At 44.7% G+C, this 17,007-nt stretch overlaps 3 protein-coding genes across 9 annotated transcripts in view; all 3 read right to left on the bottom strand.

Moving 5' to 3' along the window:
• The window catches only part of LOC309378645 (uncharacterized protein), a 42,847-nt gene that overhangs the window by 7,712 nt on the left and 18,128 nt on the right, over positions 1 to 17,007 (bottom strand). The window lies entirely within an intron of this gene.
• Positions 1 to 17,007, bottom strand: part of LOC309378679 (uncharacterized protein) — a 32,034-nt gene that overhangs the window by 6,837 nt on the left and 8,190 nt on the right. Inside the window, exons 2-4 of one of the 6 annotated variants that reach the window (XM_081927201.1) lie at positions 16,530 to 16,603; positions 15,623 to 15,663; positions 13,567 to 13,739 (exon numbers count right to left, since the gene is read on the bottom strand). The exons of 1 other annotated variant lie outside the window; for it this stretch is intronic. The gene's annotated coding sequence lies outside the window, so the exon portion shown is untranslated. Of the gene's footprint in view, positions 1 to 12,609; positions 12,755 to 13,566; positions 13,740 to 15,622; positions 15,664 to 16,529; positions 16,604 to 17,007 lie in introns of all 6 variants that reach the window. 4 more of the 6 variants (XM_081927199.1, XM_081927204.1, XM_081927202.1 and 1 more) reach the window with 4 other exon arrangements.
• Positions 1,803 to 10,012, bottom strand: LOC309379833 (uncharacterized protein; the record flags this gene model as incomplete). Its single annotated transcript, XM_081929298.1, has 3 exons — positions 1,803 to 2,814; positions 3,233 to 3,377; positions 9,977 to 10,012. The coding sequence occupies 3 exons, from the start codon at positions 10,010 to 10,012 to the stop codon at positions 2,549 to 2,551; spliced, it is 447 nt and encodes a 148-aa protein (XP_081785424.1). The 3' UTR covers positions 1,803 to 2,548.

Raw genomic sequence — 17,007 nt, 5'->3', positions numbered from 1 at the left:
CCTGGCCAGTCTTTTGTGATGATAAATACTTAGTATCTGTGCCAGGTCACAGGCTCACACCCTATTCATATCTTAAATGTGCCCTTAAGAAAGGATTTGTGAAGGAAAAGACAATGGGGAGGCTCCTCCCATCTCTTCCTCTCTTTTAAATTGGAACCAGTGAAGGCAGTGAATTCCCTGTGTGTCTTTCTGGAGGTGGTTGGAGGATGGATGGCAGCTAAGAGATTGAGGTTGAATCCGGACGTGGGAGGCAGGTGTGGGGGACTCCCGGTTCCTGATGGCGTAACAGTGCCCCTAAAGGACCAGGTCATCACCTTTGAGTATTGGGGTCAGTGCCCCTATTCCTCCAGCAGGAGCGATTGTGGGGCTTCCTCGCCCACTTCCATTCAGCTCCACCATTCCCAAAGGGCAATTCTTCTTTAGCCATTGTGGGAGCAGATGGGCTGGAAGCTGAAGCGGCTTCCCTTGGAGTAGGCTTTGTTTCCCTTTCTGCTGACCTCAGTCTCTTGGATTGTGGCCAGCTTTCCTCTTCCATTTCCCTGAATGCTGAGCACTGTTGGATGTGTGGGGAAGCAAAATTCACCCCAGAATTTTTCCGCAGGGTTCCCTCCGCAGCACAGAAGGATGGGGGGAGGGAGGAACATGTACTAATAAACGAACACTCCTGTGAATGGAGAGAAGCAGAAAGTGAAGTCCCCTATAGATCAGTATTGGGACCTGTGGCTTTTCAACTTGTTCATAAATGATCTAGAGTTAGGCGGGAGCAGGGAGGGTGCAAAGTTTGCTGGTGGCAGTAAATTGTCCAGGATTGTTCAAACAAAGAGAGATTGCAAGGAGCCCCTCAAAGACCTCTCCAAACAGGGTGATTGGGCAGAAAATACAGTTCATTGTCAACAAGATTAAAGTGATGCATGTTGGGGGACAGAGAAACACTCTCTTAATACCATGTGTAGGATCATGGGGTCTGAAACGGGTTTCTCTGTGTGCTCTAGAAGACATGGGGAGAGGGGAGCTGGTCACAGCAGGGGGGGGCGTCTCCCTGGATGCTTCAGCAGCCGGCATCCTCTGGGTCTTCTGGCCCCCTCTTCTCCTCCCTCCTCTCCTGAACTGTTCTCTGCCCCAGCCTCTTCCTGCTCACCAAACCCTGTTTCCTCCTCTGCTTGGACCACCTCCCCCTCCCATTCTGCTCCCTTTTCTACCGCTTTCTGCTCATTGCCATCCCACCCCCAGTCCCCAGGATCTGAGCCTTCTTCCTTTGTGGGTCTCCCAGCTGGTGCCTCCCCCCCCCACGAACCCAGCCAGTCCATGACAGCAAAAGCAGAAACAACAGTAAAATCAATATGCACTGTGGCCCTCTGGTAGGGAAACTCCCTAGCAGCATGACTGAATAATAACTTCTTGGACTATGGAAAAGTACTATCTTCTCCAATCCCCAGAATAAGCAGGAACTCTGGAGTAGCCCCATGGGGTTCATGAGTGAATACGGGACCCACCAGGAGACTTCCCTCGTACCTGCAGCCCCTCCTTCCCCTTCTTGAAATTAGGCTTGGGGGGAAATCTCCCATTCAATTTCAGTATTTCAAGTTTTCTTCAGAACGCGCAGGAGGCAGGGATGAAGTTCTGGAGAAGAAGAAGTGTTTGGAGATCATGCAGTGGTGGGGGTGACAGAGCTTGTGGCAAAAACTGTCTTGCATGTTTGAGTAGAGCAACTCCAGGGCATGAGCTAAGCATAACCGGAGTACGGGCCACGTGTAGAGCAAGTCCCACACTGAGGTCAAAAACACACACAGAGGCAGCAGGACTTCTTCAGTAATACTTTACTGAGCTTTCAAAGCATACAGTTCTCACTGGGTCCCTAGTGAGGCACAAAACTTAGCTCCTGAGAGCAGATCCAGTTTCAACAGTAAAAAAATTTAGCAGACAGGAAATCTGTCAGGCACACAAACCGGCAGAAGGGAGCAAGGGAGGAAAGAGGCTGGAAGGACACAGAGCAATGTGTTTTGTCAGAGAATGGTCTGAAGCCAAATATGGGGGAATCCATTCTCAAGCAGATTAGCTTTCCTTAGAAGAGGAGCTGGAGGGTGAGAAACGGCCCCCCTCGTTTCCAGTAGTCTCAGAAGCAGGGAGAGACACAGATACAGAGTAGCTTAGATAGGAGTTACCTAGTTGGAGATAATGACAAGAGAAACAGACTCAGCTGGCCCTGAAGCAGGAAGACAGATTTCCTCTGAGTGGAACATGTCCCGCGCTCCATACATCTAAATGTGTTCTCCCTTGTGAGACTCCCTAAATGTTTCCTAAACACTCCATTATAACTAAATAACTTTCTATAATCCTTCCATTTAAACTGCTTCTCCTCTTTGAGTTTGTTGATAGTTTGTAGGGTGGCAAATATTGAAGTTCTTCCTGTGCATGTCTGTTGATGTTCCACTAGGACTGAAACTCTTATCGCCTTTGCTGACATTTATATGGTTTGTCTCTTGTGTGAGTTTGTTGATGAAAATCAAGGATTCCACTCGGCCTGCAGCTCTTTCCACACGCCATACAGTTAAATGGTTTCTCCAATGTAAGTCTGCTGATGTTTTCTAAGATTTCCACAACAATCGAAGATCTTTCTACACTCCATACATTTATATGGTTTTTCACCCGTGTGAGTCCGTTGATGTACATTGAGGTGTCCACTCTTACTGAAGCACTTTCCACAATCCATACATTTATATGGTTTCTCTCCTGTGTGAGTCTGTTGATGTCTTCTAAGGGTTGCATTGAAACTGAAGCTCTTTCCACACTCCATACATTTAAATGGTTTCTCCCCTGTGAGTCGGTTGATGTGTTCTAAGGGATCCATTATCACTAAAGCTCTTTCCACACTCGATGCATTTAAATGGTTTCTCTCCTGTGTGAGTCTGTTGATGTTTTCTGTGGGATCCACTATCACTAAAGTTCTTTCCGCACTCCATGCATTTATATGGTTTCTCCACTGTGTGAGTCCATTGATGTACATTGAGGTGACCACTCGTACTGAAGCTCTTTCCACAATCCATACATTTATATGGTTTCTCTCCTGTGTGAGTCCGGTGATGTTTTCTAAGGGATCCACTATCACTAAAACTCTTCCCGCACTCCATACATTTATATGGTTTCTCCCCTGTGTGAGTCCGTTGATGTTTTTTAAGGGATCCATTATCCCTAAAGCTTTTTTCGCAATCCATGCATTTGAATGGTTTCTCACCTGTGTGAATCCGTTGATGGGTTCTAAGTTGTCCATTATCACTATATCTCTTCCCACACTCTATACATTTATATGGTTTTTCACCCGTGTGAGTCCGTTGATGTATATAGAGGTGTCCACTCTTAATGAAGCTCTTTCCACACTCCTTGCATTTAAATGGTTTCTCCCCTGTGTGAATCCGGTGGTGAAATTTAAGGTCTCCATTCTGACTGAAGCTCTTTCCGCATTCCTTTTTTTTTAAAAAAAATTTTTATTCATTTTCACAGACATAAAAGATAACATAAAAAACAATAACAACAAAACAAAACATACAAACACACATAATGCGACTTCCCCAAACCTCCCCTTCACTGCACCCTTGTTTTTAAAACACCAATTTTTAGCAATCCTTCGTTCAAATTCATAGCCAATTTTCTTTAGATTTTCTTAAATTTAAAATTTAACAGCTATAATTCTCCATCTCATACCCCTTGACATCTCAACATTCCGAAATTTTACAACAGTTCTTAAGATAAACTTTAAATTTTCTCCAGTCCTCTTCCACCGTCTCTCTCCTCTGGTCACGGATTCTGCCGGTCAATCTCGGCCAGTCCCATAAATTCTGTCACCTTGGTCTGCCATTCTTCCAGAGTAGGTAATTCTTGAGTCTTCCAATACTTTGCTAGTAGGATTCTTGCTGCCGTGGTTGCATACATGAAGAATGTTCTGTCTTCCCTTGGTACCGTTTGGCCGACCATGCCCAAGAGAAAAGCCTCCGGTTTCTTAGCAAATGTCCACTTAAGGATTTTCTTAATTTCATTATAGATCATTTCCCAGTAGGCCTTAATCTTTGGGCAGGTCCACCAAAGGTGATAAAAGGTTCCTTCACATTCATTACATTTCCAGCAATTGTTATTGGGCAGATGATATATCTTTGCTAGCCTGGCTGGGGTCATGTACCACCTATAGATCATTTTCATTATATTCTCTTTTAAGGCACTGCATGCCGTGAATTTAATGCCTGTGGTCCATAACCGTTCCCAGTCTGCAAACATAATATCATGGCCAATGTCTTGTGCCCATTTAATCATTGCTGATTTTACTGTTTCATCCTGTGTATTCCATTTCAGCAGCAAATTATACATTCTAGACAAATTCTTAGTATTGGGCTCCAGTAATTCTGTTTCTAACTTTGACCTCTCCTTCTGAAATCCTACTTTCCTGTCTTGCTTAAACGTCTCATTGATCTGCTGGTAATGTAACCAATCTCGGACTTTAGGTTTTAATTTCTCCAAGCTCTGTAATTTAAGCTTTTCACCATCATATTCTAGAATTTCACCGTATTTTGGCCAATCTGAATCCATATTAAGTTTTTTTACCGCCTTGGCTTCCAGGGGTGACAACCACCTGGGGGTTTTATTCTCCAACAAATCTTTATAACGATTCCATACATTAAATAGTGCTTTCCTGACAATATGGTTTTTAAAACCTCTATGCACCTTTACCTTGTCATACCATAAATATGCATGCCAGCCGAAGTTATTATCATATCCTTCTAGATCTAAGATGTCTGTGTTCTCAAGAAGTAGCCATTGTTTCAACCAGCAAAAAGCTGCCGCTTCATAGTAGAGTCTTAAGTCTGGCAGGGCAAAGCCCCCTCTATACTTTGCATCGGTTAAAATTTTAAATTTTATTCTGGGCTTTTTGCCCTGCCAGACAAAATTAGATATGTCTTTCTGCCACTTCTTGAAACAGTCCATCTTGTCCAGAATTTGCAATGTTTGAAACAAGAACAACAGTCTCGGCAATACATTCATCTTAATAACAGCAATTCGGCCTAACAAGGAGAGTCTCAACCTGGACCATATGTCAAGATCTTTCTTCACTTCCAACCAACATTTCTCATAATTATCTTTAAATAGGTTCACATTTTTAGATGTTAGATTCACCCCCAGGTATTTCACTTTTTTTGTTATCTCCAAACCGGTTTCTCTTTGAAAGCTATCTTTTTCCTCCATCGTTAGATTTTTTCCCAGCACCTTCGTCTTTTGTTTATTTAATTTAAAACCTGCCACTTGACCAAATATTTCGATAAGTTCTAAGGCTCTTTTTGTACTGGCTTCTGGTTGTTGCAAAGTTAAAACTAAGTCATCTGTGAATGCTCTTAACTTATAATGTTTAGTTCCGAGTCGTATTCCTTCTACCAGCTGGTCCCTTCTGATCATGTTCAATAATACCTCCAGGACCGATATAAATAATAGAGGGGATATTGGGCAACCCTGTCGTGTCCCTTTTTCTATTGGAATCTCATCCATAACCATACCATTCACAATTAATTTCGCTCTTTGTTCAGAGTATATTGCACCTATACCGTTTTCAAAGTTTTGGCCTACCCCCATCCCATGGAGATTCCTCTTTAGAAAGGTCCAACAAATATTGTCAAAAGCTTTCTCCGCATCCACAAAGATCAAAACTGCTTTTCTGTTTATCTCCGTCTCCAAAAGTTCTAGTATATCTATAATGTTTCTCACATTGTCTGACATATATCTCCCTGGGAGAAAGCCTGTTTGGTCTTTATGAATCTCCTCTGATAACACTTTTTAAAATCTTTTTGCTAAAATTTCTGCAAAGATTTTGTAATCCACATTTAAAAGTGATATAGGGCGGTAGTTCTTAACCTGGTGTTTCTCAGTTTCTGTCTTCGGTATAAGTGAGATGAATGCCTCTTTCCACGATTCGGGAGCCTTTTTCCCCTCTAAGATTTGGTTGCATACTTCTTTCAATGGTTGTATTAACCATTCCTTCAGTGCTTTGTAGTATCTAGCAGTCAGCCCATCTGGTCCTGGTGATTTTCCCAGTTGCATATTTTGAATGGCATCCTCTAATTCTTGATCTGTAATTTTCTCATTTAAAATCCTCTTACTCTTATCCGAAATCTTTGACAGTCCATACTTTTTGATGAATTCTTCAATCTCTTGTTCCTTCTTTGGCCCTTGAGCGTATAACCTTTTGAAATAGCTTTGAAAACAGTTGCTAATCTCATTTGGTTTATTAATAAATTTACCATCTACTTCGAGCGATGTCACGGTGTTCAACTTTTGTCTCTTTTTCAATTGCCATGACAGCAGTTTCCCGCATTTATCTGCTGATTCAAATGATTTTTGCCTCATTTGTTTTATTTTCCATTCTATCTCCTCATTCACCAATTCCATGTATTGGGTCTGATAATACTTTATTTCCCTTAGAATCTCCTGAGATTTAGGTTTAGACCTCAGTTTCTTCTCTCCTTCTTTTATTTGATTCCAGATTTTTTCCTTCTTCTCATTCTGTTGTTTCCTCTTTATGGAATTTTGCTGAATCAGGAAACCTCGCATCACGGCCTTGCTTGCGTCCCATATTGTTCTTCTTTCCACCTCTGATCTTAAGTTTATCTCGAAGTAGTCCTTCAGTGTCTTTTGGGCCTTTTTGTAGATTATTTCATCTTTAAACAGGGTGTCATTCATTCTCCATCTGAAGGTTCCAGTTGTTGTCAGCTTCATTTCCATCTTTACTGCGTTATGATCGGAACAAGTTTTTGGGCAGATCTCTGTTTTTTTAACCCTTGGTGCCAGATTGCTGGAAATCCATATTTGGTCAATCCTGGTCCATGTCATTTTTGCTTCAGAGAAGAAGGTCCCCTCTCTTTCCAGAGGGTTCCTTGTTCTCCAAATATCAATCAAGTCCATGGTGTCAGTCAGTTCGAAGAAGGTCTTTGGCAGTCTCCCATCCTTAGATATCGTTTGCCTCTGCGCCTTATCCATGTTTGTGGAGACTACTCCGTTCATATCGCCCATAAATATTATTTTAGAGTCCATAAAGTCCATTAACGCCTCATGCAACTTCTTAAAGAACTCGGCCTTCCCTTCATTGGGTGCATAAACTCCTACAATCAAAATTTTTTCTCCTTGAATTTGGATTTCCACTGCCAGAAATCTTCCTTGTTCATCCTTGAAGATCAATTTTGGTTCCAATTTTTCTTTAACATAAATCACAACCCCCCTTTTCTTTTCTTTGTCTGAGGAAATAAATTCCTGTCCTAATCTTTTATTTATCAAAAGTTTTCTGTTTATCCTGGCAATATGAGTTTCTTGCAAACATATTACGTCTAAGTGTTCTTTCTTTAGTATATGAAACACCTGTCCTCTTTTTCGGGGATGGTTCAGACCGTGACAGTTCCAACTCAGAAATTGCAGAGACATTTTTATTATTGGGCTGCTTTTCCACCGACTGCTCCAAGTTCTTGTTCCTCATCAGTAGGTGCTGGCACTAATCCAAATGGTAGATTTGCTATATCCGGTATTTCCCTCTCGCCCACAGTTCCTTTCTCAAAGTCCTCAAAGTATTTCTCCAAAAATTGGTCTTTATCTTGAGTTGTCTTAATCTTAATTTTCTTCCCTTTGAAGTTGAAGGACAATCCTTGTGGAAATTCCCACCTAAATGGGATATTATGTTTTTTCAGCAAATCCACTAAAGTCTTAAATTGGGACCTCACCTCTAGGAAGTGTTTAGGAATATCCTTAAAGATCTGTATTTGGGAATTCTTAACAATCAAAGCCTTCTGGAAATGTAAGTTCAATATTTTGTCTCTTTCTTCTTTGGATCTTAAAGTGATTAAACAGTCCCTTGGTTTCTTGCCTTGTTTTCTACCAATCCGAAAGGCTGTAGTGATTGCAAATTCCTCCTCATCCCCTCCTAGTTCATCAATCCAAAATTCTTGAAACTTGTCTGTAAGAAAATCTCCCAGGTTGCCCTCTTCCTCCTCAGGTACCGATCTCAGTTTCAGATTCTTATTTTTCCTCTCTAGTTCCATAAAGGCCAAAGCTGAGTCATGTTCATGAACTTTCTTTGCAATGGGTACAAACTTTCCCTTGGTGTCCTCGGCTGTGCTCCTTGCGCTCTCAGCTATTTTTCTCGTCTCTGTACTTTCTTGCACAAGGCGATTTATAGAATCTGTGTTATTTGCTATTGCCGTTGTGTTCAAGTCTAATCTTGTTGTCAACTCTGTCAGTTTCTTAGAATTGTCTGTCAGTTTCTTAGAATTCTCTGTAGACTGCTTGGTAAGTGCTTCTAAAGACTTATTTATTCTGAGCAGTGCCTGTGTCATAGATTCCATTGATGCTGTTGTTCCTTTTTCCTGTGCAGCTGTAGCTCCTGATATGGAGCCTCTTCTTTGGGTCTGCTTTTGAGTTTGTTTTGATTTGCTTCTTGTTGTTATTTCCTCCTGTGGAGTGCTCATAACTCAAGGTCGTTCACACAGGAAAATTACAAGTGGAAAATCCCACTTCTCTGTCTCTATCACAGTGCAACTGTTTCTCTCTTTTAATCCTCTAGAGGGAGAAATTGTATCCAAACAATGACAACAGCAGGAACAAAGACGCAGGGAAACAAGTAACCAATGCAAAGTTCCACAAAACAAAAGTCCAGCCAAAAGCCTTATTTGTTGCAAATAAAATATCCTATAGGTTCCATCCACTAAAGTCCCGTTATTTTGTTTCAGTTAAATTTAGCCTTTATATCCACCAACTTTTTGACAGCTCATTTGACAGTTCACTTTCCAGGCGCTTGTCTCTTTGTCTGGCAGCCTGATCAGAGGCTTTCGGCAGCGGAAAGCTTCTCTTCCTAATCCCCTGTCCTCTGGCAGGTTAAATTTTCCTCGTTCCTCTTCCCCCCTTCACCTGCCTGTGGGGGGGGAGTCTCTTTCCAATGTCAAGAGTTCAATAAGGTTTTTTAAGTAGAAAGGTTCCCTTTAAAAATAGCTTGTTTTTTCATTGCTCGGTCGGTCGTGCAGTTCCGGGAAGGCTGACTTCCTTAATTTCTGCCTCTCCTGTTTTCAGCCAAATTCTCTTAAGTTACTTTGAAAGTCCCGTTTAGTTTGCAGATCTTACTCACGGGTATTGTTGCCAATCAGTTGTTTCAGGAAGGAATCGGCGCTCTCCGTCAATGGCGACGCGGCTTCACTCCGTAAGCTGGGTTGCGATCCTCAGCACCGCGCTCACACCCGATGCCGCTCCGGAGCCTTTAAAAAGGCTCCTTCACGATACCGGGGGGCGCAAAGGTGCCCACCGAATCTCCTTGTTCACAGGCTTCAGCGCCTGTGATTTTAGGGGTCCCCCGCTCGCCGTAGCGGGTCAGACCCGAACTCACGGAGCAGTCTTGCCTCAGAGCTCGAGGCTAAGACCGCCATTAGACGCTGGTGCCGACCATACATTTATATGGTTTTTCACCTGTGTGAGTCCGTTGATGTACATTGAGGTGTCCACTCTTACTGAAGCACTTTCCACAATCCATACATTTATATGGTTTCTCTCCTGTGTGAGTCTGTTGATGTCTTCTAAGGCTTGAATTGAAACTGAAGCTCTTTCCACACTCCATACATTTAAATGGTTTCTCCCCTGTGAGTCGGTTGATGTGTTCTAAGGGATCCATTATCACTAAAGCTCTTTCCACACTCGATGCATTTAAATGGTTTCACTCCTGTGTGAGTCTGTTGATGTTTTCTGTGGGATCCACTATCACTAAAGCTCTTTCCGCACTCCATGCATTTATATGGTTTCTCCACTGTGTGAGTCCGTTGATGTACATTGAGGTGACCACTCGTACTGAAGCTCTTTCCACAATCCATACATTTATATGGTTTCTCTCCTGTGTGAGTCCGGTGATGTTTTCTAAGGGATCCATTATCCCTAAAGCTTTTTTCGCAATCCATGCATTTGAATGGTTTCTCACCTGTGTGAATCCGTTGATGGGTTCTAAGTTGTCCATTATCACTATATCTCTTCCCACACTCTATACATTTATATGGTTTCTCCCCTGTGTGAGTCCGTTGATGTTTTTTAAGGGATCGATGATCCCTAAAGCTTTTTTCGCAATCCATGCATTTGAATGGTTTCTCACCTGTGTGAATCCGTTGATGGGTTCTAAGTTGTCCATTATCACTATATCTCTTCCCACACTCTATACATTTATATGGTTTCTCCCCTGTGTGAGTCCGTTGATGTTTTTTAAGGGATCGATGATCCCTAAAGCTTTTTTCGCAATCCATGCATTTGAATGGTTTCTCACCTGTGTGAATCCGTTGATGGGTTCTAAGTTGTCCATTATCACTATATCTCTTCCCACACTCTATACATTTATATGGTTTCTCCCCTGTGTGAGTCCGTTGATGTTTTCTAAGGGATCCATTATCCCTAAAGCTTTTTTCGCAATCCATGCATTTGAATGGTTTCTCACCTGTGTGAATCCGTTGATGGGTTCTAAGTTGTCCATTATCACTATATCTCTTCCCACACTCTATACATTTATATGGTTTCTCCCCTGTGTGAGTCCGTTGATGTTTTTTAAGGGATCGATGATCCCTAAAGCTTTTTTCGCAATCCATGCATTTGTATGGTTTCTCACCTGTGTGAATCCGTTGATGGGTTCTAAGTTGTCCATTATCACTATATCTCTTCCCACACTCTATACATTTATATGGTTTTTCACCCGTGTGAGTCCGTTGATGTATATAGAGGTGTCCACTCTTAATGAAGCTCTTTCCACACTCCTTGCATTTAAATGGTTTCTCCCCTGTGTGAATCCGGTGGTGAAATTTAAGGTCTCCATTCTGACTGAAGCTCTTTCCGCATTCCATACATTTATATGGTTTCTCCCCTGTATGAGTCCATTGATGTCTATTGAGGTTTCCTTTGAAACCAAAGCTCTTTCCGCACTCCATGCATTTATATGGTTTCTCCACTGTGTGAGTCTGTTGATGTACATTGAGGTGACCACTCGTACTGAAGCTCTTTCCACAATCCATACATTTATATGGTTTCTCTCCTGTGTGAGTCCGGTGATGTTTTCTAAGGGATCCACTACCACTAAAACTCTTCCCGCACTCCATACATTTATATGGTTTCTCCCCTGTGTGAGTCCGTTGATGTTTTTTAAGGGATCCATTATCCCTAAAGCTTTTTTCGCAATCCATGCATTTGAATGGTTTCTCACCTGTGTGAATCCGTTGATGGGTTCTAAGTTGTCCATTATAACTATATCTCTTCCCACACTCTATACATTTATATGGTTTTTCACCCGTGTGAGTCCGTTGATGTATATAGAGGTGTCCACTCTGACTGAAACTCTTTCCACACTCCATACATTTATATGGTTTCTCTCCTTTGTGAGTCTGTTGATGTCTTCGGAGGGTTGCATTGAAACTGAAGCTTTTTCCACACTCCATGCATTTAAATGGTTTCTCCCCTGTGTGAGTCCGTTGATGTTTTTTCAGGATTCCATTATCACTGAAGCACTTTCCGCACTCCATGCATTTAAATGGTTTCTCCCCTGTGTGAATCCACTGGTGTAATTTAAGGTCTCCATTCTGACTGAAGCTCTTTCCGCACTCCATACATCTAAATGGTTTCTCCCCTCTGTGAGTCCATTGATGTCTTCTAAGATTTCCACTCGTACTGAAGCTCTTTCCACACTCCATACATTTAAATGGTTTCTCCCCTGTGTGAGTCCGTTGATGTGTATTGAGCTGTCCACTCTTACGGAAGCTCTTTCCACACTCCATACATTTATATGGTTTCTCCCCTGTGTGTGTCCATTGATGCATATTTAGGTGTCCACTCTGTCTGAAACTTTTCCCACACTCCATAACTTTAAGTAGTTTCTCCCCTGTTGGAGGTCGTTGATGTGAACTATGTGTGCTCATTCAATGACGCATATTCCACATTTCTCACATTTTAATTTCTATTCCTAATGAAACCAAAGTTGACCCTTCCCCTGAGTTCTGACTGTCTTCTCCATCTCCTTCTTCAGAGTGGGAGGAACGGAAATCCTGTTTGGGTTTCAAGGAAGAGAACTAAGGGAAAGAGAATGCATCAAGCTCCATTAGCACCTTCTCCTACTTCAACCTCTCCTACATTCCCTCACCTCATACCCATGTCCCCAATTTTTAGGAAATGAAGTTGCAATGTCATCAAATGATAGTAATTCACCAGCAACTTTCATAATCCTCAATGTTCATAAAGCATCTTGCTTTTTTTTAAAAAAATGATGTGCTGTGTCATCTTGTGCCCGTCTTCTGATGCAGGACTATCCTAAAACGACACTGAAAAGCAGGATATTCAAGGCAAATAGATAAACTGTACTTGGTGGAATATGTAGTACCTTGAAAATGTAGTATTGATTCACTAATGACCTGAAGTTGTGTTATTTCTGGGGACATGAATTTATTCCTGTTCTGTCTTAAAGATCATAATCATACAATCTCATGGGGTGTTAGGGGAGTGTTAGTACCTTTGGTGGGGGACATGTTGTCCACCTTCTGGGGTAATCTAGCCACCATTGGTCCCCACCCTGCACTCAGCTCTCACCTGTGGCTTCCAGAAAGTGTCAGGATGGAATAGGGACCACAATCCCAGAAACAGCTTCAATTGGCAAGCAAAAGCAGGTGAGGATAGATGATGGGTCTCAAATCCTTGGTGTATTAGGGAATTCTGTTGCATGTGAAGGCAGGCCCTGGTGGATGGAGAGGATGAGAACAACAGTGAATACCACAGTCAAGAAGGCAGATTCTGCCCATTCTGCAGAGGAAAGTGAAGGGGAGAGGGGCTCATCGACCAGGGAAGGGAGCTCCTCAAGAAGGAAAACTCTGGTCATAATACTTTGGTGCTCTCCTTTGCTCCCTCTTACACAACCTACACAAATCCAGAGTGGACTCTCTAAGGCGGTTGGATGGTGCCCTGCACACCTCCTTCAAGCAACTCCTGCAGCCAAGCTGATGCCTAACGTACTGCCCTGCTTTCCTTGGGATCATATAAGCCAGGCTGAGAAGGGGGTCTTGTTGTCTAGGCAGCCCTGAACCCCCAAACACACTGCCCAGCCAGTGCTGCTAACACGGCAGTTTCAGGGGGAGCGATGAACTCAGACCTGTGTATCAAAGTCTCTCCAATGTGGAACAAGGATAACAAAAGTGATGTTTATATCATACATCAAATTAAAAGTATTCAGATTATTTGTCTTTTGAAGAAAAGACCACCAAGTATGTATGGCCCCTTCAAACCTAATGAAAGTCTTGTGCCTGGAGCTTTTGGGGGTGCAGGACCAGGAAAGCTTCTTCCACCATTATCCTTCCAATCGGGATTCAGGCCTCATCATGGAACTGAAACTACCCTGGTTGCTGTGACTGATGATCTCCGATGGTCTAGAGGCTGAGAGGAAAAGCTGTTTCCTGGTTCTGCTGGATCTCTCAGCGGCTTTGGAGACCTTTGACCATGGTATCCTTCTGGACCCTCTAGGGGAGCTGGGGGGGGAGGGTTCAGACACCTCACCTGTGCTAATACTGGCAGTCTTTGGCCTGTATTGGCGCACGCTGTATGTAGAGCCTCCAGCCACAGGCACTGTCTATCCTGAAAATGGATCCTTTGACTGGGAAGATTCATGCAGTTGCTGTCATCGGATGCTGATGGGTTGTATCTCAGCTTGTCAGTCACTCTGACACTGCCTTCAAAGAATAAGAGGAACAGAAATGCTTTTGAGGTGCAACTTCTATATCAAGCCTGAGAGTGTTCATGGATTCTGCACCCCTGTTTCTGATGACAGGTGTACATTATCCTCATCCTCAATGAACCAGGCAGTGGAAAAGACACTTAATGATGGAAGCCTGAGAGAGAGAGGAAAAGGTTTCTGGCTGCTTCCTGGGTGGGATTGCGGAAACAAAGAGCCGCTTCTGAGAAGGCCTCCCCCCTCCCCTCTTCCTCTTGGAATTTCCTCTTCTCTCCAGGGGGACCAATGGTTGGACTTGGCAGAACCGCTGTATCTGCCATTAATTTGATTTTGAATTGATATTAGAACTAATTTTAGAATGCATTTTAATTAATTGCTTGTGATTTTATGTAATCTGTGTTACTTTTATTGTTGTAAGCCGCTCTGAGGCCAGCTTCGGCTGGGAAGGGCAGGATATAAATTATTATTATTATTATTATTATTATTATTATTATTATTATTATTATTATTATTATCTGGACATGGCAGGGGCTTATGGGGTGGGAATTGGGTGGAGCTTGCAGGAAAGAAGTTGTGTCTTGTTAAAGGAGAAATCTGAGGACCCCCTGGACAAAAAACAAGGACACCAGCCAGGAATACCAGAGCAAAACAGCAGCCAGTAGGCTTGGTCTTTATTGAAGACTGTCGTGACAGGACTCCCACCTGCGACAAGGTGGAACAAGATGCAAGCCCCAAACAAAAGAGAACCCAAACTTTATTAGCTGCTACAATAAACGAAAATCTGCCATTGTTCCCTTATGGGGGACACAAGAGCCCTCACAGAGTCCTTTGTAGGTTCTCCATCGATCAGAGGAAAAAACAGAGGCCAACCAGAGAATAATGAGAAGCAAAGCAGCCAGTAAGCCTGATCTTTACTGAACTGTTGCAACAGGGTCTCCCCTCACACGCAGGAGAGGAGAAGGACCCAGAACCAAGATGTGTCTGCCCTTATATAGACATTTTTAATTGCCCACCTTGGAGTCCAAGACCACCCCCAGAATCATCATAACTACTTCACAGAAAGGACAGGCTAAAGCAGAAATCTGAGGGGGTTGTTTACCCCCTCTCTGGCAAGTTACCTGTTAATGCTTACTGGATTGATACCCTGGGGAGCCTGGCCAGTCTTTTGTAATGATAAGTACTTAGTTCCTGAGCCAGGTCACAGGCTCACCCTATTCATGCACAGATATACCCTTAAGGCAGGAATTGTGAAGGAAAAGACAGTGGGCAGGCTGCTCCATTTGACCTTGCAGAGAAAACACCTGGTCAGCATGGGAGTCAAAATGGCTCCAGGGCTGCTCTCCTGTGCCGGTTCAGACATGGGGCCTATATATCTATGTACATGTTTGCCTGGTACATTTACGAACCTTCATTCTATACATAAGACCTTAATTTATTTATTTCACTGCTAATCCCAATGTTACACCCCCCTAAACTACATCATGGTTACATCATGAAAGGGAAATGTCTGGTGGCAGTAATCTGAGCATCCTGGACCATAGTCCATAGTTCCCCTTGTCCTCCACCAAACACCCATCGAGTGTAACAAAAGAGACATTTACATTTCACTGCTAGGAGCAGAAATGTGTCAGTAGGCAGAGCAGAATGGGGGGGAGGAGTGCGACCGCCACATGGCCTGACTTATGCCCCCCACCAACAAGAAAGGAAAGGCCTACAGCTGGGGTGCGGCAGATGGCGTGAGCCATGCCTCCCCCCCTCCCTACTAAAAAGCAAGAAGGCCGCTCCGCAGCCTAGCTGGCCCCCCGCCCAGAAAGAAAAGCCACAGAATTGCAGCCTAGCCTGGTGGAGGGCCATGCCCCTTCCAATCAGGCCAGAACTTACCTTAATCCAGCCGCCAGGACACGCTCCTGAGGATCCTGATCCTGGAAGGAAGAAAACCAAAAGGGGCTTGGACAAAGGGGTCGGCCTCTTTTATTTGGCCCATGCCCCACCCCCAGCCGGCCATCCATTGTCCTCCCTGACCTGTTTCCCAGCCAAGTTCATCACACCCTTTTGTCTTCATCCGACTACCTGTCTGGCACTCACCCCCCAACCTATACATAAATTCCTGCAACAGTCTGGACAGGCAGGGACTTATGGGGCCTTATGGGGTGGGAAGAAGATAGAGGTTGCAGCAAGAAAGGGGTGGGGGGACTGGACCCCCCACTTTCCAGGGATCCCTCTCTGGCCGCCTTAAAGGGGTGGCCGATTCCTGAGGGGGAGGTGGAAACCGAAGCGGCCCCTCCAGAGAATCCCCGCGGGCCCCATCACGGAGACGTCTCCCCAAAGACTGGTCTTCCTAGCTCTCCGCCCCCATTTGCTGCCCTTCCCTGACCCAGGGATGCTCCCCCTCCCCACTTCCTCGACCCACTCCCTCTGTCCCAGAGTCTCCCCTGAACCCAGAGGCCCCCCTTGGCGCGGCTCACCCCACGCCCTGAGCCCCCATCTCTCCGTCCGGAGGGGCCCCCCAAGACGAGCAGGGGAGGGACAGGGGGGTCTCTATCCAGGCGTCCCTCACGCCCGTTAACCCTTTCATGGCTCATGTCTCTCGGCGCAGAGTCCCAGGGATGCCTGCGCGGGGAAATGGGGCGAGGGGGCTTCGTTGAGATCCCCTGGGTGGGCTTCCTAAGGGTCCAAGGAAAACCCCCTTCGCAGCACGCGTGCAGGGATCCAGATGCACGACAGGCGCTTTGGGGAGCTGGAGGGGGTCTCTGGATCCTTCTCTCGCCTCCCCCCGCTACCCCTTTACCTCTTTGTCCTCGCTCGCGATTCTCCGTTCCTTTCCTGCAATATCCACGTGGGTGGGGGGGATTTCCCTGCCTCCTCCCTCCCCTTTCCGAAAGCGCGCGCCCCTAAAGCTATGGCGCTGAGCGGCAATCCGGCGTAGAAGCTCCACTTCTGGGAGAAGCAGGTCGTTTGGGAGGGGGGCTCACACCCCCCCATTCCCGGAACAGAAGGCGGATGGCGAGGAGGAGGTGCAACGTATTGGGGAGGGGATTTGGGGTTTGCGGTGGCGGGGTGTGGGAAGGATGTGCCGGGAGGGTGGAATTTGGGGGGGGGGAGGAGAGGAAGGTTTCCCCCTCCCCTCTTCCTTCTGTGAATCAGGAGAGTGGAGGAGGGGCTGATCCCGGCAATCCTCCTGCAAAAGTGGGGTTCCCCCCCACATAATGTTTATATTGCAAAATCCTTCCCTCCCCCACGCCACGCCACGAGCTTAGATCCCTCCG

The sequence above is a fragment of the Podarcis melisellensis genome, assembly GCF_964234715.1.
Source record: "Podarcis melisellensis genome assembly, chromosome: 10".
NCBI classification, from domain to species: Eukaryota; Metazoa; Chordata; class Lepidosauria; order Squamata; family Lacertidae; genus Podarcis; species Podarcis melisellensis.
Note: the sequence above shows the minus strand (reverse complement) of the source record. Positions and strands in the feature narration are given on the sequence as shown.